General features: G+C 48.7%; 8 protein-coding genes across 8 annotated transcripts; 5 read left to right on the top strand and 3 right to left on the bottom strand.

The window, feature by feature from the left end:
- Nucleotides 1-1,507: 1,507 nt before the first annotated feature.
- Nucleotides 1,508-5,556, top strand: EI90DRAFT_3146282 (putative DNA mismatch repair protein MSH2; the record flags this gene model as incomplete). The annotated part of the gene is made up of 21 exons (XM_039065397.1): nt 1,508-1,541; nt 1,600-1,646; nt 1,699-1,734; nt 1,790-2,029; nt 2,087-2,284; nt 2,340-2,469; nt 2,521-2,595; nt 2,647-2,923; nt 2,971-3,067; nt 3,125-3,295; nt 3,430-3,690; nt 3,753-3,924; nt 3,987-4,050; nt 4,103-4,164; nt 4,233-4,328; nt 4,379-4,443; nt 4,490-4,657; nt 4,713-4,804; nt 4,858-5,039; nt 5,089-5,156; nt 5,212-5,556. The coding sequence occupies 21 exons, from the start codon at nt 1,508-1,510 to the stop codon at nt 5,554-5,556; spliced, it is 2,880 nt and encodes a 959-aa protein (XP_038913741.1).
- A 559-nt stretch (nt 5,557-6,115) lies between these two features.
- EI90DRAFT_2927533 (A/B/D/E cyclin) lies at nt 6,116-7,419 on the bottom strand (the record flags this gene model as incomplete). Its single annotated transcript, XM_039054942.1, has 2 exons — nt 6,116-6,493; nt 6,544-7,419. The coding sequence occupies 2 exons, from the start codon at nt 7,417-7,419 to the stop codon at nt 6,116-6,118; spliced, it is 1,254 nt and encodes a 417-aa protein (XP_038913740.1).
- An 823-nt stretch (nt 7,420-8,242) lies between these two features.
- On the top strand, nt 8,243-9,844 carry EI90DRAFT_3066874 (uncharacterized protein). The gene is made up of 4 exons (XM_039060973.1): nt 8,243-8,365; nt 8,417-8,665; nt 8,718-9,240; nt 9,358-9,844. Exons 1-4 carry the CDS (start codon nt 8,285-8,287, stop codon nt 9,459-9,461), a joined length of 957 nt encoding a protein of 318 aa, XP_038913739.1. The 5' UTR covers nt 8,243-8,284; the 3' UTR covers nt 9,462-9,844.
- A 725-nt stretch (nt 9,845-10,569) lies between these two features.
- On the top strand, nt 10,570-11,082 carry EI90DRAFT_2927800 (ribosomal protein S8; the record flags this gene model as incomplete). The annotated part of the gene is made up of 2 exons (XM_039054946.1): nt 10,570-10,690; nt 10,745-11,082. 2 exons carry the CDS (start codon nt 10,570-10,572, stop codon nt 11,080-11,082), a joined length of 459 nt encoding a protein of 152 aa, XP_038913738.1.
- Nucleotides 11,083-11,118: 36 nt separating this feature from the next.
- On the bottom strand, nt 11,119-13,457 carry EI90DRAFT_3220439 (surface antigen-domain-containing protein; the record flags this gene model as incomplete). Its single annotated transcript, XM_039066470.1, is given in 10 exon segments — nt 11,119-11,461; nt 11,514-11,651; nt 11,705-11,843; nt 11,904-12,014; nt 12,054-12,168; nt 12,226-12,311; nt 12,375-12,599; nt 12,682-13,058; nt 13,078-13,233; nt 13,376-13,457. 10 exon segments carry the CDS (start codon nt 13,455-13,457, stop codon nt 11,280-11,282), a joined length of 1,611 nt encoding a protein of 536 aa, XP_038913737.1. The 3' UTR covers nt 11,119-11,279.
- Nucleotides 13,458-14,512: 1,055 nt separating this feature from the next.
- Nucleotides 14,513-16,989, top strand: EI90DRAFT_2927531 (uncharacterized protein; the record flags this gene model as incomplete). Its single annotated transcript, XM_039054941.1, has 11 exons — nt 14,513-14,581; nt 14,647-14,673; nt 14,728-14,755; nt 14,811-14,904; nt 14,960-15,022; nt 15,077-15,186; nt 15,242-15,492; nt 15,663-16,025; nt 16,080-16,361; nt 16,409-16,663; nt 16,717-16,989. 11 exons carry the CDS (start codon nt 14,513-14,515, stop codon nt 16,987-16,989), a joined length of 1,815 nt encoding a protein of 604 aa, XP_038913736.1.
- A 96-nt stretch (nt 16,990-17,085) lies between these two features.
- On the top strand, nt 17,086-21,776 carry EI90DRAFT_1679222 (alpha-aminoadipate reductase Lys1p). Its single transcript, XM_039052022.1, has 6 exons — nt 17,086-18,268; nt 18,319-18,762; nt 18,815-19,816; nt 19,873-20,696; nt 20,748-21,093; nt 21,148-21,776. The coding sequence occupies exons 1-6, from the start codon at nt 17,182-17,184 to the stop codon at nt 21,720-21,722; spliced, it is 4,278 nt and encodes a 1,425-aa protein (XP_038913735.1). The 5' UTR covers nt 17,086-17,181; the 3' UTR covers nt 21,723-21,776.
- A 2,914-nt stretch (nt 21,777-24,690) lies between these two features.
- On the bottom strand, nt 24,691-26,172 carry EI90DRAFT_1678333 (uncharacterized protein). Its single transcript, XM_039052019.1, has 2 exons — nt 25,883-26,172; nt 24,691-25,825 (listed from the first exon to the last, which is right to left on the bottom strand). The coding sequence occupies exons 1-2, from the start codon at nt 25,898-25,900 to the stop codon at nt 24,968-24,970; spliced, it is 876 nt and encodes a 291-aa protein (XP_038913734.1). The 5' UTR covers nt 25,901-26,172; the 3' UTR covers nt 24,691-24,967.

The raw sequence follows: 26,172 nt of genomic DNA, 5'->3' as shown, positions 1-26,172 counted from the left end.
TCTAAGTTTGCATCCGACTCAAGCGCCGCGCGTCACGACCTCATCGCTACGCGTCTATACATAAGTCAATTTGCGTTTTAATGGCTCCAGCGCTGTTGTGGACATACTAGGCACCACACCAACACTTTTTCTCGCTTTTTCCGAGCGAAATTCATGCCTTACATACCTGCGCTTTGAACTCACCGCTACGCGTCTCTACATAAGTTAACTGCATTTTAAGCGACTCTGGCGCTGTTGTGGACATACTAGGCACCACACAATCACTTTTTTTTGGCTTCTCTTCTCTGGTTAAAATTTGGACATTCTTCGAGTCTCTTTGGTCCGCAAACCGCTGATTGATCAAGCTATGTGTCACATAGGTTATGTATTACATAGTTTTGTATGTATACTGGTAACATCCCTGACTACTATCACCCACTTACGGTTGCCCAGCAGGCCAGGTTGAACGTTAACGTTCGCATCATGGCCACAAGTCACGTGTTTTTTTATTTTTTATTTTTCTGTTGAGCTCACCGCTACGCGTGTTTACACTGCTACAAACACCACATCAGACTCGTACCCAGTTGTTTTCACTCTGTGGACGTGCGCGCGACACTGCAATGTGGAAATGCGACTAAGTAGTTTTGTATTCAATGTAAAGTCACGTTCTGCTTTCAATACAAAGAGTCACATGCTACTCCGCGCGGCACCTCACACCATTAGCAGTGGCAGTCCACTTACGCATTTGCCAAATTCGACGCGATCCTCTCAGAAAACAATTCTGGAACACATGAGGTTCCCCATGTCCGCACAAATTTTCGGAGTAGCATGTGACTCTTTGTATTGAAAGCGGAACGTGACTTTACATTGAATACAAAACTACTTAGTCGCATTTCCACATTGCAGTGTCGCGCGCACGTCCACAGAGTGAAAACAACTGGGTACGAGTCTGATGTGGTGTTTGTAGCAGTGTAAACACGCGTAGCGGTGAGCTCAACAGAAAAATAAAAAATAAAAAAACACGTGACTTGTGGCCATGATGCGAACGTTAACGTTCAACCTGGCCTGCTGGGCAACCGTAAGTGGGTGATAGTAGTCAGGGATGTTACCAGTATACATACAAAACTATGTAATACATAACCTATGTGACACATAGCTTGATCAATCAGCGGTTTGCGGACCAAAGAGACTCGAAGAATGTCCAAATTTTAACCAGAGAAGAGAAGCCAAAAAAAAGTGATTGTGTGGTGCCTAGTATGTCCACAACAGCGCCAGAGTCGCTTAAAACGCAGTTAACTTATGTAGAGACGCGTAGCGGTGAGTTCAAAGCGCAGGTATGTAAGGCATGAATTTCACTCGGAAAAAGCGAGAAAAAGTGTTGGTGTGGTGCCTAGTATGTCCACAACAGCGCTGGAGCCGTTAAAACGCAAATTGACTTATGTATAGACGCGTAGCGATGAGGTCGTGACGCGCGGCGCTTGAGTCGGATGCAAACTTAGACCTGGCCCTGCTCGGCAACCGTATTAACATGTACCAAGTCAAAGAGAAGGCGGAGAATGGAGGTGGGCCGCACTCTTTGTGAGAGCTGATATGCTCACAGTTGGTAACAATCGCTTCAAGACGCCAGCGAACTTGGTTTTGTGTCATTTTACAAGAAATTACCTTCAGTAAGCAATTATTGGCGTGTTTTTGCCTTTTCTAATGAGTGCAATATCATAGAAAGGGGAGGACACCATACGTTTGTTCGAGCGGCAGGCAAATATTTTTTGGCTCTCTTGAAACTGGGCGCGTCATAACTGTGTATTTCCAGTCGGGAGATTACTACACCGTGCATGGCCCAGACGCAATTTATGTTGCTACTCATGTGTTCCGAACTCATTCGGTCATAAAGTACTGGGGAAGGCAACCAGACTCCCTCCCTACCGTAAACCTGACACAGGCAGCAGCAAAGTCGTTTTTGCGCGAGGGACTAACCGCAAAACAGCTCAAGATCGAAATTTGGACTACTGAAGGTGGCAAGAAAAGTGGGAAGTTCGATCTCTCTAAGAAGGTACAGCCAGTGCCTCGCATTATTTTGATCCACTGCCGCATCTCTGCTGTCGAATAGGCTTCCCCGGGAAATCTTCAAGACGTCGAAGAATTATTATTCGCTAATTCTGATATTCTGTCCGCACCCGTCATCATGTCGATCAAGCTCTCGAAGAAGGATAATCTTAATAATGTCGGAGTCGCTTTCGCGGATGCCACCGTGAGACAAATTGGCGTGTCAGAGTATGTCGACAATGATTTGTTGTCTAATACCGAAGTAGGTGCTTGGCATTGCATCATTATATCGTGAGCTAACCAACAACTTCTCATAGTCACTCCTCATCCAACTTGGAGTGAAGGAGTGTTTGGTCCAGTCCGATCCAAAAGAGAAAGACATAGAATTAGGGAAACTGCGTGTTATATTAGACCGTTGCAGCATTGTGATGACCGAGAGAAAATCATGTTTGCTACAACTGCTTCTATCCATTGTTCTTCGTCTGACTATATCCACAGCCGAATTTGCTACTCACAACATTGAACAGGATCTCAACCGGCTACTCAAAGGGGAAACTTCTGCTGCTACCCGACGTAATAGAGTTTCTCGCATTTTGGGAGAAGGGAGCTGATATTCCCTTTTAGCTGAATTTGATTTAAAAGTTGCAATGGGCGCCACGGCGGCCCTCATCTCATACCTCTCTCTCACTCACGACGATTCAAATCATGCACAGTACGCTCTGGTGAGGCACGACCTATCTCAGTATATGCGCTTGGATGCATCTGCTTTGCGCGCGCTCAACCTCATACCGAGCACCCATGAAGTGGGGCAGAGCAAGAACATGACTCTTTTCGGTATATTGAATCGGTGTAAAACTGCTCAGGGTGTTCGCCTTCTTGGCCAGTGGCTCAAGCAGCCCTTGTAAACCTTCATGAGATTGGTGGGTAAGCACTCGTATTGGCAAATAGTGACAATGGCCATATGAATGTCATGGCGTTTGCAGTCAAACGTCAAGACCTGGTAGAAGTTTTGGTGCAGGACAACAACTCGCGACACATCTTGCGGGTGTGTAGTTTGTGGCCTTTCCCCTTTTTTGATGAAGCTCATGAAATGATAATCTAGGATGACTTCTTAAAGCCTATGCCCGACATGCGCCGCCTGACCAAGCGATTTCAACGATCTATTGCTTCGTTGGAGGATGTCGTGCGAGTATACCAAGCAATACTCAAGGTGCGTGTTCTTTTTCCCATGCTTGGGCCCATCTCAGCTCGCCATTTCCAGCTCAATGGGCTCGTAGAGAATCTCCGGGCTATAACCTGCGATTCAGCCAGGCGTGAACTCATTGATGGACGGTATACAACGAAATTTAAGGTCATTTCAGACATCTCGCTACGCTACACCCTGTATTGATAACATATCACAATTAGGAACATGTGGAGACGCTGGGGAGATATGCGGACATGGTCGAGCAGACCATTGATTTAGAGGAACTTGATCGCCACAACTATGTCATCAAGCCTGAATATAATGCGCGATTGCAAGAATTAACCGAGCATCTTTCCAATGCTCGAGATGCCCTAGATAAGGAACATCGACGGGTTGGGAAAGATTTGGACCTCGACCTTGACAAGAAGCTGCATTTAGAGAACAATCCAACTTGGGGCTATTGTTTCCGACTGTCGAAAGGAGTGAGTTTCGCTTTATCCCCTTCCCGTACTAGGCTTGTAACAGCATTGGCCGGCCTCTATAGGATGCCAAGGCAATCCACAACAATCGCAACTATATCGAATTAACCACTCAAAAGTCGGGGACCTTCTTCACAACGAAAACCATGAAAGAAGTGGCATCATCGTTCCGAGATTACAGTGAGGAGTATCAGAAAGAGCAAAGCAGCCTTGTTAAAGAAGTTGTCAGCATTGCTGGTCAGTGACCTGCGTCATTGCTTCACTCAACACGAGGTTAATCCCTTTTTTGATGTGTATAGCGACATACACACCTGTTCTGGAAGCTCTAGATGATCTTTTGGCAGATCTAGACTGTATTGCCAGGTACGTAAACTGGGATTGTTGAGCAGGCTGTCAAACAATCGGACTTTCATAGCATGGCAGAAGCATCCGTGTCTGCGCCGACACCCTATGTCAAGCCTACAGTACTGGATAAAGGTAAGCGTCAGCTACGTGACTTCCACTCACTGTCGGTAGTCATTAAAGTGGACATATACACGCTTTAGGTGGAGGCGATCTCATCCTCAAGGAGGCCCGACATCCTTGTCTTGAAGTACAAGATGAGATTAGTTTCATTCCGAATGATGTCTCGCTGGTGAAAGGTTCGCTTTCATTTTCTCGTATAGTCGGATTTTGCTTACCCCAATTTCAGGGAAAAGCGATTTCTTAATCATTACTGGGCCAAACATGGGAGGGAAGTCAACCTATATCCGTCAGGTAAGCGGAGCCCCCAGCATTATATTCGTACTAACTTTTGAGCCAGGTGGGAGTGGTCGCATTAATGGCACAAATAGGGTGTTTCGTGCCATGCGAAGAGGCACAGCTACCTGTGTTCGATTCGATTTTATGCCGTGTCGGGGCCGGCGACAGTCAACTTAAAGGTGTATCCACCTTCATGGCAGAAATGCTTGAAACTGCTACGATTTTGAAGGTGTTTCTTATTCTTCTTAATAGAGTGCTGAAGCTGACGATCCTACCCATGACAGTCTGCTACTCAGGACTCTCTGATTATTATCGATGAACTCGGCAGGGGGACTTCCACATACGATGGGTTTGGTCTTGCTTGGGCGATATCGGAGTTAGTCCACTTGATCGATTTATATTGAATTACACCGCTGACACGCATCACAGGCACATTACCACAGAAATACATGCATTCTGCCTTTTTGCCACACACTTCCACGAGCTCACTGCCCTAGCTCAAGAAGCACCTCAGGTTCAAAATCTACACGTTGTAGCTCACGTCACTGCCCGAGACAGCGCTAAAAGCAAGCATGATCGTGACATCACACTCCTATACAAGGTGGAGCCAGGTGCGTTGTCCGTGTATATTTGGACGTCTCGGCCTGACTGGTACCCCAGGAGTCTGCGACCAAAGTTTCGGTATTCACGTTGCCGAATTGGCGAATTTCCCAGAAAATGTGGTGAAGGTTGGTTGGGCATTACATCCTGTCACAATGTTTTCTTGATCCTCTTCCCTTTTAGTTAGCGAAGCGCAAGGCAGAAGAATTAGAAGATTTCGGAGGTACGTATAATTACGATGCTGATCACGAAAGGCCGGCTCAATGCGATCTTGTAGAAACCACCCACTTCGAACCAAGCAAGTACTCGCGTCAAGAAATGGAGGAGGGCGCCAAGCTTGTTGAAGAGGTCTTCCGGACGTGGACAGCTCAAAAATCCGGTCAAACTGGCGAAGACGTCGTCATGAGTGAGGCTATTGAAGGCGATGAAAACGCAGCGCAACTTCAGCAATTGCGTGCTATCTTCGATCAATACAGGCCTAGGATTGAAGCCAATCCCTGGTGCCGCGAAATTATCGAATCGCTATGATCGCTCATCTGGACCATCAACTCATTTATGTGTATTAAGTTCTGCTCGTCCTGGCCATAATCGGGCAATCGTTCGTTCCAACCAATGGGATTGCATTAGTCCGTCAAATGTTTGGAGGCGTTCATAACCATGTCGAAACACTACAGAAAAGAAAATTTAAGGAAATAAGATAACGGAATCATAAAGGTGAAGGTTATGCGACAAAATTTATGAAGGGAAAGGCCACGACGTCTCCTAGGGAAGCCGGGATGCAATGAATCACACATCGTGTTTGCAAGGACTCAGACAAACGAATTGGTTTAACGAAACATGAACGCTTGGAATCGCAGTACTTTGTGCGGAAGGGTAGTGTGTGTTGTGATGTTGGAAGAATAAGATATCATAACTGCTGAGAGTCCAGAGGACATGTGAAACGGTTTTCGGTTCAGTGCTGATGAACATGAGCGATGTTAGTGGTGAGGGTATATGGGGGAGGGGGGCATCGGGAGTGAATTGAAAGCAAAGACCCAGGTAGAATGATGGATAGCGTCAAGCGGACGAGAGGCGACAGAGAACGAATCTACTCTTCATCCTCTTCATGAAGTACACCCAACTCATCTTCCGCCGCTTTCTCGGCCTCTTTCCGTAATCTTGCTTCCTCACGCAGGCGAGGCAGAACGTCGAAGAGAGTTATCGATGCCGGTTGTGGGACGATATTCTTGTGTGGCTCTATCCCTGTCAGCGCTTCTCCCTCTTCGTCATAGTCCACTTCATGTGCGCCGAACTTTGCCCATGCCCAGTCCCGAACGTATGCGCTGACCTTCATATACTTCTTCGCTGCATACTTCTTGTAGAAAGATTCGTGTCGAACAGCGCGAAGAAGGTATGCTAGCATTATTTGGGCCCCTGGGAGAAGTGCCTCTTCAGAATAGCCGGAATAATGCTCCAGATTGGGGGTCTGGGAATGGAATGAGCACAGGTCATAGCATACAACAAGCAGGAACATACCCATTCTTCTTTCTCTAGTATTAATCGCGCGAGCCACATGCCAGCTGCGGCAATAGCGCTTGGAGGATAAGGCAGAAGACGCCAGTCTACGCAAGAGATCTCGATCAGATACTTGGCGACCGTGCGGACTTGAAGGTCATAATTATCTGCCTTGCTTGCTCGTCGAAGGAAGTGAATAGGGTTGGGGTAGCTGAGATTCCAGTCCAGGGATTTCAGGATATACTTTTCCGCCTCAATTATATCCTTCTCCTCATACGTAGAGTCAGAACAATAGATAAAGTTGTGGAGGGAAGGGGCCATGATTTCTTCGTACTTGGCTGCTATGAAGATAGCAGTAATCCCAACAAGCTGCAGTCGAACAAGGGAAACAGTCCTGGCGCTGAGGAACCGGTCGACAATATTTACGGCGAGAAAAAGTGTTTCAGGGAGAAGGCGAAAACGGCCGTGGACTTGAATAAGCCAATCCATAAGGATGCCTCGCATCTTCCAAGCGAGGTCTCTCTGTGTATCGATATAATTCGGGTTGGGCATCGTTTGTTGCTCTAGTTGCAAGAGGTACTGGAAGATGTCCACAACATACTCCGAAACCATGAGTGGATCCCCTTCGTCCTCCTTGTCAAGATCTTCCCACTTGACTTCCTCTATGGCAGCAGTCTCCTTTGCAAGTGCAGACTCTTCCAATGAGCTACGGCCTTGTCGAGGCTGGTCCGCATCATCGGGACCAACGGATGATGTCCGGCGTTTCTTGGCAATACGCCCAACAGCTTCTACTTCTGGCTCTTCTAGTTTAACGGGACGACGAAGATGTGAGGTCGAGACCACGCGCTTTGATGTTGTGACACGTCGTGAGGTTGTCCCCGATGGGTGACCAGGCATAGGAATACGCGAAGAACTACCACGAGCAGCACGCTCTTGAGTTATTTCCTTCTCGATGATCATTGCACCATCCTCATCAGGATGCTCGTCAATTTTCTCATCCTTGACCCCGTCCTTTAAAACCCGTATTCTACTGCGACCAGCGGTAGTCGAAGAAGCAGCAATTTTGCGGTCTGGAGGAGCAGAAATAGCAGAGGATGAACGTGTTTTGGAAGAATGAGATGGGATTTCAACATAGGCTGTAGGATGTTTTTGTAAATGGTTTTCCTTGTCTGTCACAATCGTTGGTTTTGTTTTGCCATTCTTCGCGGTAGGATCGCCGGAGACCTCTCGCTTTCGCTTAGAGGGTGCAGGAGCAGATGCGGTTGTTGATGGCTTTTCAACATCTTTTTGGACAACCTCCTTCGTATCTTTGGATGACGCGCTCCTTAGTGACGGTTTGGCGATGTTAGGATGGGCTGTCCCTGACAGGCCAGCACCAGTACGAGGTTTAGTTGCGGCACTACGAGCGATGCCACTGCGTGTCGACGATACAGCCTCTGCGTCCACAAGCCGACTGGCGCGTGTTCGACGCTGCCCGTTCAGTTCCCATGAGCCAAAGCCGGATTCTTATAAGGATAGGACTTGCCGATTGCATGGTAATCTGTAATACTGGATATAGATGATATAAAGGGGGCGCTTAGATGACTGTGGCAGACAGCAGTCGTCGGTGTCGGACACACAAATGGTGGGCTTGAACGGCGGAGGCAACAACAGCCAGTTTTATTCCCTGACACAAACAACAACAAATAGTCACACGTGATGTAAACAAACACACTGACTCCAAACGCTTTGGACGGCACGCTCGCTGTTCAGAGGGCTTGGGATGGCTTCAGAGTACAGTCAACTATCCCATAGACTCAGGAAACGAATCGATCGCGTATTCGACGAGGCAATAAATGCGACGGTGACTCATGTCCTTTTGGCGCTCAAATTCACAACTGTTGACGCGTGGTAGCCTAGGGATAAGCGCGTGTCTGACGACTCTGAGGAATCTGGTCGTCCATATAAGCGCCGCAAAACAACCCAAAATATTCCTATGAGGGCGATGCCTGACGAGGAAGCAGGAGGTTTCCTCCTAGACGCAGACGAGGCTGCAGGTTTTCTCATTGATGACCCTACTTCATCCAGAACAGAATCTCACGAGAACGGTACGGATGTAAAGCCCCCAGCTCCGTACATTCGACTCACTGATATCCCAACTGCGGTCGGTAATTCTGAGTGACTAACTGCGATAGCTAAGCTAACGCCCATTGTAGCTGCAGAGACTTGACCTGCCGCCAGATGATGAAGATGTCTTAGCCACCTTCAGAAGTGCCGCCTTCGGATGGGGAGACTCGTCTAATGGAGAACACGGTGTGAAACTCGACGACTGGCGCGAGGTTTGTGCTGTGCTACTTATCGCCCACGAACAAAGCCCCAGTCAGGCCTCTGATGTAGATATGGCTGGGGAATCGGATGATGGTGGCGGTTTCATACTTGAAGACGACGGAGATGCCGAAGATGATCAGCCCGACGAGTCGATTGCAGGTGACGAGAAAGATGGGGATTTTTTAATTGAGGACGAAGAGGATGAGGATGAGGTAGCACAGGACGATTCGGATTATGAGGCAGACCTCTTGGCCTCAGTCAAATCCCGAAGGAAGACGCGCAGGCACGCACGTAGAGCATCTTCCGCCTCCTCCGATGGCACTTCGGAGCCCATGACGGCTCGACAAAAAGGGGAAGCCCGGAAAGCTTTTGGACTCTTCTTTCCTGACATTCCATTGATTCGGATGAGTTGTCAAAGAAGAGAATCATGATTAAAGACATTAAGCGCGTCGCTGAGCTTCTCGATGAGAAGCTTAAAGCAGAGGAGGTGCGTCCAGCCTACTGTTCTCCCCGCTTCCTAACACAGAGATGACCAGATTGTTGAAATGTTGGACGCCTTTTCTACGTCTGCCGACAAGTCTGTCTCCCTCGCCGATTTTGAACGAATGGCGATGGTTGCTCGATTAGTATAGTTCCAAGAGGGGCCCTTCTGTATCTCTGTATCTTTATTGTGGAGCATTCAGGGGTAGTCTGTTAAGTGGATTTCTTTCTGTTAATTAATTGTGGAATTGACTGCAGGTTCCGAGGGCAGAGAGCGGCGCGCTTCAGGCATGTTGTCAGATGTCATTTCCAGTATCATGGCTACGCATACAGACTCCCTAATTTGATGATATACTGTACTGATACACCGCATACGTTTTGACTTTCAATGTTTTCCGGAGTCTCAGTTTTGAGCCACCAAACCCAAATGATTGTAGGACCCTTTCCAAAGCAATAGGCCAAGGGAAAAGAATCATTGCCGTTGTGTGGGGATTGGCAATGACGTCACAGCCGGTTGTACACCACCAACCCGATGGCCTGATGTCTATTTACTTTTCGTTCTTCGCTGCCTCTTAACGTGAATTTCGTGCATGAGGATATATCCGCTTATGGAATATTAAATTCAGCGATTGCTGGGCTGTAGGCAGCACCCCAGCCTCTATGACTTCGTAGCTGCGCTCCACGGTTAAATTATTTACAACGAAAAAAAGTGGTGAGCAACACAAGTAATTCTCTTTGCCATGTCTCTGAGGGGGTTAAATACCGGGGTGTGGAAGTGGCGCAACGGGCAACGGGCCAACAGGGACCATGTAGGAGCATGGGTGGATGAATGGATTCCATTTTAGAGTATGTATCGGCACATGGTGACACGGGTGAGGGCTGTTTGAGAGACAGAGATGAGGATCTGATATCTATGTGTGGATGATGCATCGAGGTTGGGAAGATACGAGGAAAATAAAGTGAAGTAATGACACATAGGAGAGGTGTATGGCACTCTCGGCGCGTGTCCACGGGGGTGGTTGGTCCTAGATCTCTTTCAATGAAATCAAAATGGCCAATTTTGGAATCGGCGGTAGGAAGTGGGAATAAGAGTAAGTAGTCGGCCTGTAACGCGAGAAATTTGCCACGTGAGAGACAAGGATATTTTCCCGCAGTCATGTGCTCAGAGTGAGTTGAGAGCAGGCATAAGCCAAAGCAGCCTCCACAGTATATTGCATAGTGGGACATCGCCGTCGGCACGCGGTAAAGCGTGAGCTAAAAATGCCTCTCCCTCATGATCTGTGCTCCCAAATCCAAAATGGTTTCCGCATGCGGCGCGCTAAGATTGCTGTCCCACACACCACCCAAAATCTAGCAATCCTGAGCATACTCTTGCGCGAAGGTTTGCATTCACCGAAGCCATCAATACGAACAATCAGTGATCGCTCATATATAGGCTTTCTGTCATCTATTACAAGGGGGACTGCATCAGAGCCTTCTCCATCCGAATGGGCATTCGTCACAGAACCGCATCGTCGCATCTGGGCGTTCCTGAAGTATCGTGGCGACCGGCCTGTCCTTTCATCTATGTCTCTTGTTAGCACTCCTTCGAAACGTATATTTATGGATCCTCATGGTATACGGCGGCTGGTCAGCGGGAAACGAAGTAATTTCATCAAACCCCTGGGGATGGGTGAAATTGGCGTCGTAAAGGTTGGAGATAGACAATGGGTGGAAGCGAGGGAAGCAGTAGCAATGAATCTTGGAGGCGAAGTGGTATGTCGGGCGCGATAACCATTGGCCAAACAGAAAGTGAGCTACCGTCAATTGTCAACAAACGCTGCTTAACAGGATATTTGCCGCCAGTAGCATCTAATCGCAAACACCGGGGGAATTGTTTATTAGGCACCGACTACGCGGGGTGATCTGTAAAAGGGTGATCTGTAATAAGTATGGACCTATACTATCAGGCGATAAATCCAGACTATGCACTATAAAAATTCCAATCCTATTCCAACTTGGACGCCTTTCCGTGCCCAATCACTCTTCGCAGCAACCAATGGCACGCCAAAGTTGACTTCCAATCGTATGGGATCAAACCGGTAAATCAAACCGACTCCAGCTGACACTGAAGGTCTTGCAAAGAATTCTCGCAGCAGGGCCGCATCGGTCGCTACGATAACCCCTCAAAATCAATTCCGTAAATTTTTACAATGGAAGCTCACCTCGATATCGATCTAACATGTCAAGGCGACCGGCGTTGAAGAAAATATGCGATTTGAGTGGCCAGTGAGATTTTCGGGGAATATCACTAATGAAGCTCAGCCCGGCAGACCAGAAAAGTTCCCCTCCCAACGAGTCGGCTGTTAACCTAGAATTAGATCATGAAACACCCCATTCCGGAATGAAGCCCTACCTCTATCCTTAAGACCAAGTCCATTCTGCTTGAACATTCGCACGCTTGTTGGACCACCCAAATAAAATCGATCACAAAACAGTGATTTACGCCCAAATGTTGGCACGAGAATCCCTGAGCGGAGACCGAATGATACTGTCTGGCAACAAAGTATGTCCTCAGTGCTGCCCGAGGATAAAGAATTAACATTGGCACCCACCGTTCCCGAGACGAACGGAAGTGGCCTCGAAACGTGGGTTTCTACTTCAGTCTTCACAAACGATGCGTCGCCACCCCCAACGCCAGCCAACTCCTGTGCTCCGTAATACTCCTTAACATCGTCAAGTCAACCACGCAGTGATAGACGTACTGATGTCCACTTGAGGAAGGATCCCACAGGACTAGCTATTGTGCCATCTCTTGTGTCCCGAACGAGAATGTGTGATATGGAAGATTTTACTGTTGGCCCTGCAGCTTCACGAACACTGGTCAAAAATTGGTCAGATCCCAATGAGGTCAAGGGTACAGGAGATGGCAATTGCCTAATCGATGCAGCTGGTGTGAGATTTTTAATTCTCCGACGGGAAAATTCATAGGATAACTCGTGTAAACCAAGAGCCGTGGGTCTCTATGTATAAAGCAGGCACCTTGCATATGAATATTCTTCAGACCACAGGAGCATCGTACTTACCCTTAATGTAGCTTTAAACCCAGTTACACCCTCATGAGAACTGGCAAATGAGGTTTGGTCCCGTTCGAACTTAAATGCGCTGAGCTCCCCTCTGGTCATCAGAGTAGGAGTAATAGGGGCCTCCAACCGCACTTGGAAAGCCTGGCGTGTTCGCGTTCCATATGATATCGAGCCTTCCAATGTCTCTGCACCCCCGAAAGCATTGCGCATGCGGGCAATTGCAGTCTAGAATGACACAAGAAGATGCATCGGAAAGTGAAGAGAAATATCAGGAAGCAGCATAAACTGAGTTCACACCAACACCCACAGCGCTCCCTTCCCCATTCCCAGTCTCCGTCGAGCCTTTGAGGAACATCCGCGGTCTATCACGGACGTTGTACGTGACATCTACATCATTGGACCCGGCTAAAGGGGAGCGACTACGTTCTAGGGTCACTCTGACGCTGTGGAAAATGTCTGTCCTCTCTAAGGTGTCGGAAATTCGGTGCACACGATTGAGTACGTCTTCCAGGGTTTCGGGTTTTGGTGTCGAGGTAGTATTCTTCAAATGAGGATTTATAATATAACCAAGGAATGAAGAACGGGTCCGGGTGTTGCCTTGGACGTGCACGTCTGCTACCCTGGCCGTTGAGTCCATGCTCGCATGAATCTGCATGCGAGAATGCACATCAGGCAAACATGAGACTTGAGGAAAATAAACAACTTCCCAATTCTCCCAGCCGCTTCAATGAGGACTGATATTCATCCTTTAGCCTTCGTTCAATGCGCTCCTTCTGCCATTCCTGCAATTTTTCGGGGTCCGTCGGCTCACCCTCTCGATGCTTAACTGTATACGCTAAAGGGGCCCGAAGGGACACGCCTATCCCCCCCTTCTGCTACTTCAGAATCAAATCATTGACTAAGGTAGTTCAAAACCCTCACCTACCTCCATTCGCGCGCGTCAAGGACAAATTAATGAGGCGACTTTTCTTGTTCCCACACTTCGGTCACGAGGAACTGACATCTCGCAGGAGCAGACCGAGCTTGGTTGTATCTCTGTGTACCTATTCTGGAGCTGCCCAATATCGACGTTGCCACGGTCATGGAAGAGCAGCTGCGGGCGTTCACACACTGCCCACCGTCCGTTTAAATACTCCATTTTGACCTGAGCGATCTAAGTGTGATAACTGCGCAGCGCGATACCTCAATTAGTGAGGTATCAGTTGCTAGCGCAAGTCCGGTCCTTATATACATCTTGTAATGACTCTACGCCACTGAGGTGAAACATAAATGGTAAACAACAAGTTGAAAACAAAAGCGCAAAGACAAAGAGTCTAAGAGGTTGCCGCCGTTTGTGCCTCAAAGCGCCCCTCCCCTTCCCAAAGCGTGAATGTCCGGCCCGGGTGACTCCCTTGACCACCAGTGGCGTTGGGCTGCAACTTCTAACACTAAGTATTCCCTGTTCCCTTGAAAGATGGTTTGTTGTACCGCCGCAATGGTTCCAACGCATCTAACCTGCTCAATGCTATCGCTCCTCGCATTAATCGAGAGCTCACTCACAATGGGTTCTTATCTTTTCAGCCTCACTGTGATGCGTATTTCCGAGCAATGGAATCATTACATCCTACGTCTCCTCTCTTGTTCATTTGATAACAGCTTAAACGTCTTCACTGACTTTTTCTCCAGACGGGCTGTCGATGTTCAACGTGCCACATACTGCGAGTGTGATCGTATATATACTCAATCGGTTGTATGAACCCCCATCAATGTGCATTCCCTTTTAAACCACTGGAAGTGTCTCCTCACCGGACTTCACTTTCGTGATGATTCAGTACTCGACGAGCGCCGTCGGTTCATTCATTGCGTTTAGGCCCAAAGTATCCTCGCAAGAAATTGTGGAGTAGCCTTCATAAATAGAGAGATTACCTGAGATTCCCGCGAAATTCAAGCAAGTCAAACCGGGCACAAACTAGTGAAATGCAGTCCACAACATTTGCATTACGAGGCGGTACCCATCTCTCGAAAGGGATTCTATGTTCAGACTGCCTCGGCCCGGTGCGGACTCAATGGCAGGGGTTGATTCCAACTATATATATAGATCAACCGACAACCTGTCACAGCGTCACGCAGGCCCGGCCAACAAGGGAGTATCAACAAGGATGCCGAGGTGGGCACGACGTCTAGTCTCGGGCACCAAAGCGCGATTTGAAGACGAAGGTAAGTATGTGGTGATATTGAGAGCACTGGCAGCAGTCGATGATGCGACTTGGATACACCCACCGCAGAACTCAAGATTGAGCTTGATCTTGTCTACGTCACTGTGAGCTTGGGAAACACTGCATTCTTTCGTTGAGCTAAAACAACTGCCTCTAAGGACCGAGTCATCGTGATGGGGTTCCCTGGTATACGCATCATACACTGGAAATTAATCATGTTTCACCGATCCCAGACCACCAGCTCAGGGCATGGAAGCCTTTTACCGAAACAACAGGCACGACGCCCGTAAATTTATAGAACATAGACATGGCCATGACTACTGGGTTTTCAATTTGTAAGCGTCGGTGGAAGTCCCTTTTGATATTTTTACAATTGAAACACCTTCGCAGCTGCCCGATTCAGGAGAACTCGTATCCTGCAGAATTTTTCAGAGGTCACGTATCACGATACCCGTCAGTTATGGTATCCCGTATTGGACAGGTCGCAAAGTATTGAGATGTTGTTAGATTCCCCGATCACCATGCTCCTCCTCTTGCCATCATGGCTCTTGCCACCCGAGAAATGGATGTTTGGCTTGAAGGTGATGCTAAACGAGTAGTCGTTCTGCATTGTAAAGGTACAGTAAATACCGGGCCTCGTGCATGTCTAGTAATACCATTATCCCGTGGTAGCTGGGAAGGGACGTTCAGGAACCCTTGCATGTGCCTATCTCCTTTCGCTAGGGGAGCCTCCGAAGGCACCTCGTTTAGAGAGAAGCATGTCAAAACAAGAGTGGTCAAAGCTACGTGCTGAGGAAATGATGGAGACGGTGGCAGAACTCAGTGACGATGACTACAGTGTTCTCTCTGTGCAGAAGTCTAATCAAATTAACTCGCCTTCAGAGGCAACCGCCATCAGTCCGCTTAGTATTCCATCCCAAGGAGTAGAAAGGACCACGATGGGGGCGGATGGCAACGACCATGTTCAGACAAGCAGTCATGATTTACCCCATCCGTTTCTGGGCGCTGTTAAATTAGCATCTTCACCGAGACCGCTAGTGAGTCCTTCCGATCCAATGCTACCTTCCAATCCCGCTTCTGAAACCCCACGAAGCAACCGCATGAAGCATCCGCAAGCACATCTTATTTCGACAATGTACTCGCTCTTCACTCCTCTCGTCGAATGAGGCCTCGGGACTTACCAAATAAGAAGCCCCATCGTGGCGTGACAATACCTTCACAACGCCGTTTCCTGTTCTATTGGTCCCAGATGCTGTCGAATGCGGGTCCTGCTGGGTTTTGGACAAAAACGTACGCAAATGATGCACCACCGAGTAAAGACTCCACGTTCGTGTGCCGCACTCCCCAGAACGTCCGGATAGAGTCCATCCGCGTTCGGATGGAGGATCTAGGAGGCATGAAAACAACTGCTGTGAAGGTTATCAGCAAGGTGCTGGAAAAGACCATGAATGAGAAAGTGAGCTGTAAGAAATTATGATGAATATAATCTTGCCAATACCCATTTATGCAGCTGCGCGGGATTGAGAAGGGTGGAGGCGATGTTTGGGTATCTGTTACTCGCTACGATGACCATTTCGTCGAGACGTTAGAAAAATGGGAAAGGTACACCAGAAGCGATGCCAACATAGGCAGGCGGAAACCAGGCACGGAGTCACTCCCAGATGATAGCAAAGCGGAACGAAGTGTTAGCTCAATTTTTGACGATGCGAAGTGGGATAACGATAAGATGGTCTGTCGCTTCGGGCGGTTTGGATTGCTTTCCAAAAGCGACGTCATCGAGGAGAGAGAGAAGGTACATCAAAGGCCCATAATTATCGCCTAAATGACCGGTTTTGACAGGATGTACGAACGTTTGCTTATGCATTGCGTCCCATTTCCTGGTCCAAATGGGTGGAAGTGGCCAAGAAACTTGAAAGGAACTCGAGGGAGAAAAGCGACAATCGAGACGAAGGTCCTTATGACAATGCTACTGATGATTCCACATCGACAATTTCAGATGCCACAGGGGCAAGTCTTTCCCAAAAACCTGTCAGTGACGAGGGGTTCATAGTTGACGCAAGTCGGGAACTGCGGGTCAAACTTTATATGGGACAGGTAAATCAACATCTTTCCCCTTCCAACTGGCCACTCATGCATGACAACATGAGGTTCCGATGGGTTGGTTTTGGTTCATTCCGACATTCCACATGCCCCAATGGACCCAAGATGGGTCTCTTCAGGAAGCGAAGACTGTGATATTCAGGCTCAAGAAATCCGACATCGATTTCTCATTGGGCGCAGGCGCATGGATCATTGATATTGATGTATCCATGCAGTGGGTCATCGAAACAGAAAATACCAAGAGCTCCCTACCAGTTGTGGAGGATACAGAGGCCACAAAAAGACACGGAGTAGCTGAAAAGACTCCCCAAACGTTGTAAGTGTGCAAGGAGTGGGCATCTATCTATAGAGGCTGCTTCAGCGTGGGCAAGAGCACGATGGTCATAGATCCAAAGGGTGAATTGGTGGCAGTGCTTTAGAATGACGCAGCTTGGTTTCTTGTGTAAACACATTTTTCGGCCACTCTCGAAATATTTGGCCACAGAAACTGCCCAGGAACTACTATAACGCTAATGACTGATGATATTTCGGCGCGGCTATCACGGGTCATTGCGCGACTGCAGAACCTCCCGTCCATCGCGCTACCCACTGATTATCCCCGTCCACTTTCGCATAAACTCATAGAAGCTGTACAAACCAAGGAGCTGGATGAAGCAAGTGCCATAGGCCTGCTCAAATTAGCGCTGTACGAGGATGAACACGAAGAACAATCGGGTGACGTCTTTATTCGGCCGACGCCATTCCATCTACTGCTTTCTGCATTTTTCGTGCTTTTACATCGCTATACCGGAGACAGCGATCTGTTGATCGGCTCCTCTTCGGCCCAGTCCCCCAATCCACTCTTACTTCGTGGGTCAATTGAGCCAACCGATCCCTTCTGGGCGGTCGTCCGAAAAATTCAGGCCGTCGAAAGGGAAGCAGAAGCCGACTCAGTGCCTTATGAGAGTATTGTTGAGGCACTCTCTGCAGATAAGGAGGGCACCGCGCCTCTCTTTCGTGTGCGCTTCTTCGATGATACTGATGAGCACCAGTCGACCTTCATTCACTCCACCGAAGTGACTTCCGATCTTACTATCATCATTACCCGTCCCCCTTCCAATTCGCACTCATCCATAATACCATCAATTTCACTGCGAGCGGCGTACAACTCTTTGCTTTTCACTCCTGACCGAATATCATTCCTCTTCGATCAATTGTCTGTGCTCCTTCGTACAGTGGCGAAGGATCCTCTCAACCCCGTAGGATCCATCCCTTTACTCACGCCTGTGCAAAAAACATTACTCCCCGACCCTGCGGGTGACCTCAACTGGTGTGGTTGGAAAGGTGCCATTACCGATGTCTTTTCTAGAAATGCCCGAAGGCATCCAGACAAGACCTGTGTCATCCAGTACATCACAACAGCCTTGGCCCATACGCCACTTCAGCGTACCGTGTACACATATCAACATATTTTGCATGCGTCAAACATTCTGGCACACCACTTAATAAAAGAAGGCGTGACGCGAGAAGATGTGGTTATGGTTTATGCCTACAGAAGCGCGGAGATGATGGTTGCCGTCATAGCCATATTGAAGGCCGGAGCCACCTTCTCGGTCATAGGTATGGATGATACGAGGTGGATCAAGGATTTTGAACTGAATCTCTCCTAGATCCTGCGTATCCACCATCACGCCAAACCATCTACCTCCGCGTAGCGAAGCCTCGTGGTCTTATTGTCCTCAAAGGTGCCGGGATAATCAATCCTTCAGTTCGGCGATTTGTGACGGAGGAGTTGGAGATTAAAGTTGAAGTTCCAGCCTTGGAATTTTCGCCGAACTTGGAGATTCTGGGAGGTTCATTATCCGAGGGACTAGCCGATGTGCTGCAGTCAACTCGAAACCTGGCAGATGTCGATCCCTCCGTCATTCTTGGGCCTGACAGCGTTGGGACGCTATCCTTCACCAGCGGAAGTACAGGAATACCCAAAGGTGTCAAAGGACGTCACTACAGTCTGACTCATTTCTTCCCGTGGATGGGGGAGAGATTCAGTCTAGGCCCGGACTCCAAGTTCACAATGCTAAGTGGCATAGCCCACGATCCGATTCAGCGAGATAGTATGTTTATTCATTTACCACAGCCGCACATTCCTTATATCCACCCGGATAGTGTTCACGCCTTTGTTCTTTGGTGCTGAGTTGCATGTACCAACAACTGATGATATTGGTTTCCCTGGCCGTCTTGCGGAATGGATGGCCGACAGCGGAGTGACAGTGACTCATCTAACTCCAGCTATGGGTCAACTGTTGTCTGCACAAGCGACACGCAAAATTCCAGCGCTTCGACACGCATTCTTTGTTGGTGATGTTCTGACCAAGCGAGATTGTCATCGTCTCCAGAGTCTCGCGAGTAACGTGCGCATTATTAATATGTATGGAACGACCGAGACCCAGCGAGCCGTGTCGTATTTCGAAATACCCAGCGTCTCCGAAGATGGCACTTTTCTGACAACTCAAAAGGACATTATGCCTGCTGGGCAAGGCATGATTGACGTCCAACTCCTCGTTGTTAATCGTAACGACCGTAATGTGCCTTGTGCGGTAGGGGAGGTCGGCGAGATTTACGTCCGCTCGGGCGGGCTAGCTGAAGGGTATTTGGATGCAGAATCTACCTCCCAAAAGTTTGTGACGAACTGGTTCACGCAGAGCGACACCTCTCGTTGGAGGGATACAATTAGAAGTCCTACGGAGGGGACTCCACCCGGACCCGAAGCAAGACATTGGAAGGGCATACGCGACCGAATGTATAGAACGGGAGACCTTGGCAGATACTACCCAAATGGTCTTGTTGAGTGTACCGGACGGGCGGACGATCAAGTCAAGATTCGTGGCTTCCGAATCGAACTTGGGGAGATCGATACCCATCTTAGCCAACACCCGTTCGTTCGCGAGAACGTGACGCTGGTTCGACGTGACAAAGACGAGGAGAAAGTTCTTGTCAGCTATTTTGTGCCTTTGAATATCAAGGGGTTGAGAGAATTGATGAGCGAAGCAGAAGACGCTGACGGTGTCCAAAGTGGTCTTATCCAGCCCTTCCGACCATATAGGAAGCTCATCAAGGACATCCGTGAACATCTCAAGAAGAAGCTCCCAGTCTACAGCATTCCTTCTGGCAAGTGTCCTCTCTTTTCCGATTGATTGATTCTTATTACCCTAGGGATTCCTCAGTATTCGTCCCCCTTCGTCGAATGCCATTAAATCCAAATGGTAAAATCGACAAACCTGCTCTTCCGTTCCCCGATACCATTGAGGCGGTTGCTGCTCAGACATCTCCAGCTGGCAGCGCGCGCAAGCTGACCCCGACAGAGAACACCGTTCACGAAATATGGTCCAAGTTGTTGAAATCTCCACCCACTTCCATTCCGCTGGACGAAAGTTTCTCCGACCTCGGCGGTCATTCGATACTTGCAACACGACTTATTTTCGAGCTTCGGAAAACGTTTGTTGTGGATGCGCCGCTGGGCTTGGTTTTTGAGAAGCCTACAATTAGGGGACAAGCCTGCGAGATCGATTCGCTGCGCCAATCGGATTTCAGTTTTGCACAACCCAATGGGTCTTCATCTGGGGCCGCGACGCCCTTCAGACGACCTGACAACGAGAGGACTGCCTTGGCGAACTATGGCGCTGATCTGGACCTATTGCTTCATAGACTTGCTCAATCATATCAATCTTTGTCCACCCTCCCAAGTACAGTCTCGATCTTCCTCACGGGAGCTACTGGTTTCCTTGGCGCGTTCGTCCTCCGTGACTTGATGGAGCGAGAAAAGGTGGCGAAGGTGATTTGTTTGGTACGCGCAAATACACGCGAGCATGCGCTGCGTAGGATTCGACAGAGCAGCAGCGATCGTGGGGTATGGGACGAGAAATGGGTCACAAGCGGGAAGCTTCAAGTCGTTACTGGGGATCTTGATTCAGAACGATTGGGACTTGACGAGGGGGATTGGAAGAATGTGGCCGATACCACTGATGTCCTCCTACATAATGGTGCTTTGGTGGGTACTCAGAAGTCCGAACTCGGCGGCGCGTTGACAGTTACGACCTAGGTTCACTGGATCTACCCATACCACAAACTACGTCCTGCGAATGTCCTCTCCACCCTGGCAATTATTGAACTCGCTTCGACTGGAAAAGAAAAACTTGTCTCGTTTGTCTCGTCGACATCGGCAATCGATGTTCAACACTTTGTTCGTTTGTCAGATGAGCTTGCAAATACAGCAACGCCTGGTGTCCCTGAAGACGATGACCTTGAGGGCGCTCGAACGGGCCTTAAAGTGGGCTACGGCCAATCCAAATGGGTAGCAGAGCGACTTCTCATGGAAGCTGCAAGGCGTGGACTCTCCGTAAACATTGTTCGACCAGGATATGTTGTCGGAGACTCGGAAACAGCAGGCAAGTTTAATGTATGATATGTACTCAGTTAGCACTGATCATCATTTCGTATAGTTACCAATACCGACGATTTCATCTGGCGGCTTGTGAAGGGTTGTATCCAGCTCGGCCTCACTCCAGACATTAATAACACCGTGAACATGGTACCAGTCGACAATGTCGCACGAACTACTGCGCTCTCCGCGCTCGTTCTTCCTGCCAATCATAGAGCCGACGTCTTTCATATTACTGCTCGCCCTCCTCTCCGATTCAACGCTGTTCTGGGCTCACTCACCCTATACGGGTACAAGGTTGAGCAGAGCGAATACATCATATGGCGTCGCAGATTGGAGCAGCACGTGTTAGAAGCCCAAGACAATGCTTTATTCCCACTTCTTCACTTTGTCCTGGATGACCTCCCCACTAGCACGAAAGGACCAGACCTCAACGATACAAATACATTGGCGCTGTGGAAAGCGGCTGGGTACCTCAGCGATCCAAAAGGAGTTGATAACGCTTTAATGGGCAAATACCTCTCGTGGCTGATCGAAGCCGGATTCTTGGAACCACCTTCACGGACGGGCGAGCTCAAACTGCCCAAACTTGAAGGTGCAAAAACCGCAAAGGCTATTGGGCGTACCAACCGATAGCGGATATTGTACATTATCTATTTCAATCTAGTTCTATATCCTCTATACCCTGGGGGGCTGGAGCACTGCGCCCCATCTATGCTCTTAATGTGGAGCGACATCACCTGGTTCATTTACAGCGAAAACTGAGATAAAGTACAACAAGCGAAGATCCCAATACGGTAAAAGTATACGGCATTTAAGAAACAAAGCATGGTAGTTATGTGGAGCGGTCACCCCTCATTACTGGCAGCGTTTGTTCTTGCATATTGGTGCTTCAGCTAGAAATCAAGCGTACATGGGTGATTCTGAACACAACGCGGAATGTGAGTTCTGCGAACCCGAAAAAGAAAGGAACACAAGAAACGAAGGAAACAATGACCTAGTGACATGACTCGATCAAGACGTACCTGCTGACCTTTTAGATCGAAGCGACCCATTTCCCAAGGGGTTTAAAACTTTGTGTACGACCTCATGAACAAACGCCAAAGCTTGGGGTCGCATCGCGCATCGGAAAGTAGATTCTTTCGAGACAAGTCTTTGGACTAGAACCTGAAGTGACACTCGCAGTGTCCTTTGGAGAGCTACGAGCCCAAACAATAAACTGTCTACTTTTCTGCCGCTCACTTCTTGTTACCGTCTAATCAGTCCGTGTCATCTTGGGTGACTGCTGTACTTAGTCGTTGACCTTCGGTCATAGCTCAACTGCTAATCCAAACGAAATTCTGCGAAGCCCGCATTTTTGAACGTGGGTCAGAGATTTGCGGCCTACCCGCCAGCGAAGAATTTACACTGCAGCAGATCACCCTGGAATATCATGGTGCTCGACTTTAACCCCCTTATAATGGCTAAACAGCAGCATTCCGCTCGGCACTAGACTGTATACATAGGATTCCACCCGCTAAGCTGGTTGGCAATCACGATGAGATACTTTGACTCAGTACGATGATCGATCGAGATCTTTGAATGAATTAATTTAGCAAGATATTGCCGACGTCGTTAAGCGATGCTGAGAGGTACGTCATCAAAATGTTGTTTGAAGACTTTGGGCCCGATTCCTCAGAGGAACGACATCAGCAAGCAATGATGCACACGGCTGAGAAGAATCTTATATAGATCAACGTTGGAATCACGAGCGGAGGGGATTGAGACGATGACCATCTATGGAGCGACATTCCTGAAGACTGCTGGCGGAAGGGGGCTGAGTTCACCGACGGTAAGCCGTCGATGTATCTGGGACGTCGTGCGAAACAGCCGGGGAATATTTCGCTGAAGGGTAGGGGCACAACGTCTGTGAGATTTCGCCGATTGGGAAAAAGGAGAAGGCTGACCCACAATGGCTGCTTATGTTTGTTCCTTTCTTTACCAATGGTGCGATGCCAGACGTGCGGCGTTCAAGTTTGAAGTGAACCTCGTAGTTCGTATCTCAGACGAAAACGACGAAAGCATTGGTTCTCCCATATTTCAGTCTGGATGGCACCTTTTGGAATGGTTTCCTGTAGAGAGATCGAATAATAAACCGATGGAGGGGAAGTCTGCAAGGAGATCAATAGCCGCCTTCAGACGAGTTGTGGAATCTGCCATGAGCAGTTACGCAACTATATATAGAAACGGACACTGCTGGGCATGAACCATGACAACTTCAAGAGTTATCATTGGTTGTTCAATTAAATATGCGATCTTCCCACACTCCCTTTTTAGATTGTCGCTCGTCTCGGCAATGTATTAAATAGCTAGCATTGCGCCTCCCCCGATATCCTAAGGGGTGGGGGGAGAAGAATAAGTATTCAATGGGACTTAGGAGGTTTCCCCTCCATTTCTTCATCCAATAACGCATTCTCACAGGTAGGTGATATCGAACATTGTCAAGCTGGATAACAGCAGCTGACACGTAAGTATCAGTATTGCACTGAACTATCTAGGAAGACTCTTTGTAGCGACTGTCCTATCAGTGTTCCATAAGACTCTTCCTCCATTTAGACTCTGGGGCTTGGATCCCACTCAGCATGGTGGCGTTTCCCATCTCAGTGGGAAGTCAGTCACAATTTGCTATGGGATAGTATAGTATAGAATACGTTACTATCAGGGTCCATAACAGAAGGTCATCTGTTCCGAATAACTGCCTACAAATGGGTGTCCCAGCACTTATGTTTCCTAGATAAGAGATCCCCCTGATGCTCGTAATATTACACCGGCCATTTACGCGACTAGCCATAGACAGTACTGATCCAGTGGACCCCCACAAGCCAGCGCAGCCTGGATCCTCTCATTCCTCCCTCTGTCCCTCGCTCCCTTCTCTTATTCACATAGTGGATTTACTCTGTCAGAAGGTCACAAATGCATTCGGTGAGCATGTTTGCTGAGCGATTTCAACGCCGCCTCTTTCCTATAAGCGGTAGGACCTACTCAGAGCGAAAATGGACTGAATGGAGCGAGGCAAGGACACAGCTGCTGGATCACCAATCGCTGTGTGCTTCGGACCATGTAGAGGGCTTGAACTATGGATCATTCAGACAGGACGCCACCCGCCTATTGGCAGGTACGGTCAGGTACCTTTTTGGGCCTCACCTGGCAGAGCTCTACTATCGCACCCCGGTCTCCTTCCCATGTTTCGTTTTTACAGATTCCAAATTTTCCGTAATATTCCGCAACCACGGCGCCCAATCACCGAGCCTTCCTGCGCATGAAATGGGATACCTATGGGCTACATGACGACGACTATTCATTACGTGCAAACGATAATTGGGTCGAGACAAGGGTGACACAGTGTCCAAGGGAAGGAATTTTACAGACGTAGGACAAAAGGACGTTTCCTGGAACAAATGACATAAATACTACCCTGACAGCTAAACTGAACAAAAGTCCGGAGCAACGTGCAATCAAGTTTTGGAACTCATGTCCGTCCAAAGGACCAAAGGAGTATGTACGATCAAACAAAATGGTACAGAGAAGAACGTCTTGATCAAAATATTGGCGTGGCGCCTGGGTGGGCGTGCATCGCGGGTGTGCCACAAGAGCCGCGACCGAGTCGGATGTGCCAGCGCCCGGAATCCTGGGTTCCTTTGGCGAGTAGCTTTTGGGATACGGAGTAGAAATGGGGATCTGATAGATAGGTTTGTCCTGTACAAAACTTATGCGCAAGTAAAGGGTAGGGGGATGGCAATGGTGGAACTACAGAACCAAGGCGCCAAGCGAGAGGGATCGCCAACAGCAGAGTCCCCCGTAGCTTCATGCCCTTGCTGCCCGCGATTTAAAAGGAGCCCTGCTTATAGATAGTGGCCAGGGATGTCATCAGCGGCGGCTTTGTTCGAGGGTTCAGGGTTAAGTCGATTTTCTCTGGAAAGTCCTGGCCGACCCCGAGAGCAATCAAAGTAAGTATTGACGTGACCTGACGCAGGGAAGTGGTGACGGGCGGGGAAGCGGGTCGGGATGACTGGGAGGGATGGCTGGTTCAACTCTATCATGAGCTCTGGATTAAGAGCGATAGGCCCTGGGATGAGCACGGCACCTAATGGCCATACCAACGCAGGCGCATGGTCTCGAACGTGATGGGGCTTTTGGACAGAGGTGCCAGGGATTACAGGATGAGGAAGGGATGCTACGTTTGACTCAAATGAGAATCGAGAGTCGTCGTATGTGATGGGATGTGGATCGAACGGCCTGACGTCGTAAGGAGGGAATGCCGTTCCATCATCCTGTACTCGTATGTAATCCTCCGTCAGACGCTGCCTGGAGCGGTGGAATTTGCCTAAAAAAACAGGGACGTCCGAATCAAGGGGCTTTGGTGAAGTATAAGTTACCCTCGAAACGTCGGGAACGCTTGAATCAGATTGCATGCTCGAGTATTCATTTTCTCTTTGAGCCGTGTAATTACTGTTGCTACTTCTGCAAATGTCCGCAAAGGGGTGGAGGCCCGACTCTGGCCAGCAAATGCGGTCGCTACCAGAACGAGAAACTACTCGATCTCCCCGTTGTGCTGGTTGGCCTCTTTGCAAGAAGGCATGTTCCATTTTCAAAAACAACCATTGCAGGTCAGGCGGCGGCTGCCCGGTGTTGCGCCGATACATTCTCCGTTTAGTCCAATCTTTAATAAAACGCATTACCGTCCTTTCGGCGTGATCGCCCTGAAGAGGCAGTTTTGAGAACGGCTGGAGGGCACCTATTTTATCAACTAAACTTACGGCGAGCCAGGGTAGCATGTCCTCCCTGTAGCCCCTCGGACAAAAAAGTCGGAGCCGTTTGCAGGTGCAGCAATCCTCGTCCAACGGGGGTTGATTGCATGGCTGAAGAGGAGGCAAGACATAAGCGACAGACACGGAATTATTAGCAATAAAAATAGGATAAAAAATACTTTGTGACGGATTCTGCAGAGAAAACAACCACCCATATTCCTTGTGGCTTTGATCTTATCGGCTCGAATCGTGGTCTTGCACTGGGGCGCACTGGGGCGGACAAAATTTAGGGAGTGATG

The sequence above is a fragment of the Cantharellus anzutake genome (genome assembly GCF_015039405.1).
Source record: "Cantharellus anzutake strain C23 chromosome Unknown EI90scaffold_39, whole genome shotgun sequence".
NCBI classification, from domain to species: Eukaryota; Fungi; Basidiomycota; class Agaricomycetes; order Cantharellales; family Hydnaceae; genus Cantharellus; species Cantharellus anzutake.
Note: the sequence above shows the minus strand (reverse complement) of the source record. Positions and strands in the feature narration are given on the sequence as shown.

What these genes read in the sequence shown, in the direction of transcription:
- EI90DRAFT_3066874 (XM_039060973.1), top strand. Translation starts at nt 8,285, where the DNA reads ATGGCTTCAGAGTACAGTCAACTATCCCATAGACTCAGGAAACGAATC. An exon ending in ACGAGGCAATAAATGCGACG is followed by an intron (nt 8,366 to 8,416) that starts GTGACTCATGTC and finishes GACGCGTGGTAG; the next exon opens with CCTAGGGATAAGCGCGTGTC. An exon ending in TCCATTGATTCGGATGAGTT is followed by an intron (nt 9,241 to 9,357) that starts GTCAAAGAAGAG and finishes CCTAACACAGAG; the next exon opens with ATGACCAGATTGTTGAAATG.
- EI90DRAFT_1679222 (XM_039052022.1), top strand. Translation starts at nt 17,182, where the DNA reads ATGACTGATGATATTTCGGCGCGGCTATCACGGGTCATTGCGCGACTG. An exon ending in AGCCACCTTCTCGGTCATAG is followed by an intron (nt 18,269 to 18,318) that starts GTATGGATGATA and finishes AATCTCTCCTAG; the next exon opens with ATCCTGCGTATCCACCATCA. An exon ending in TCCTACATAATGGTGCTTTG is followed by an intron (nt 20,697 to 20,747) that starts GTGGGTACTCAG and finishes GTTACGACCTAG; the next exon opens with GTTCACTGGATCTACCCATA.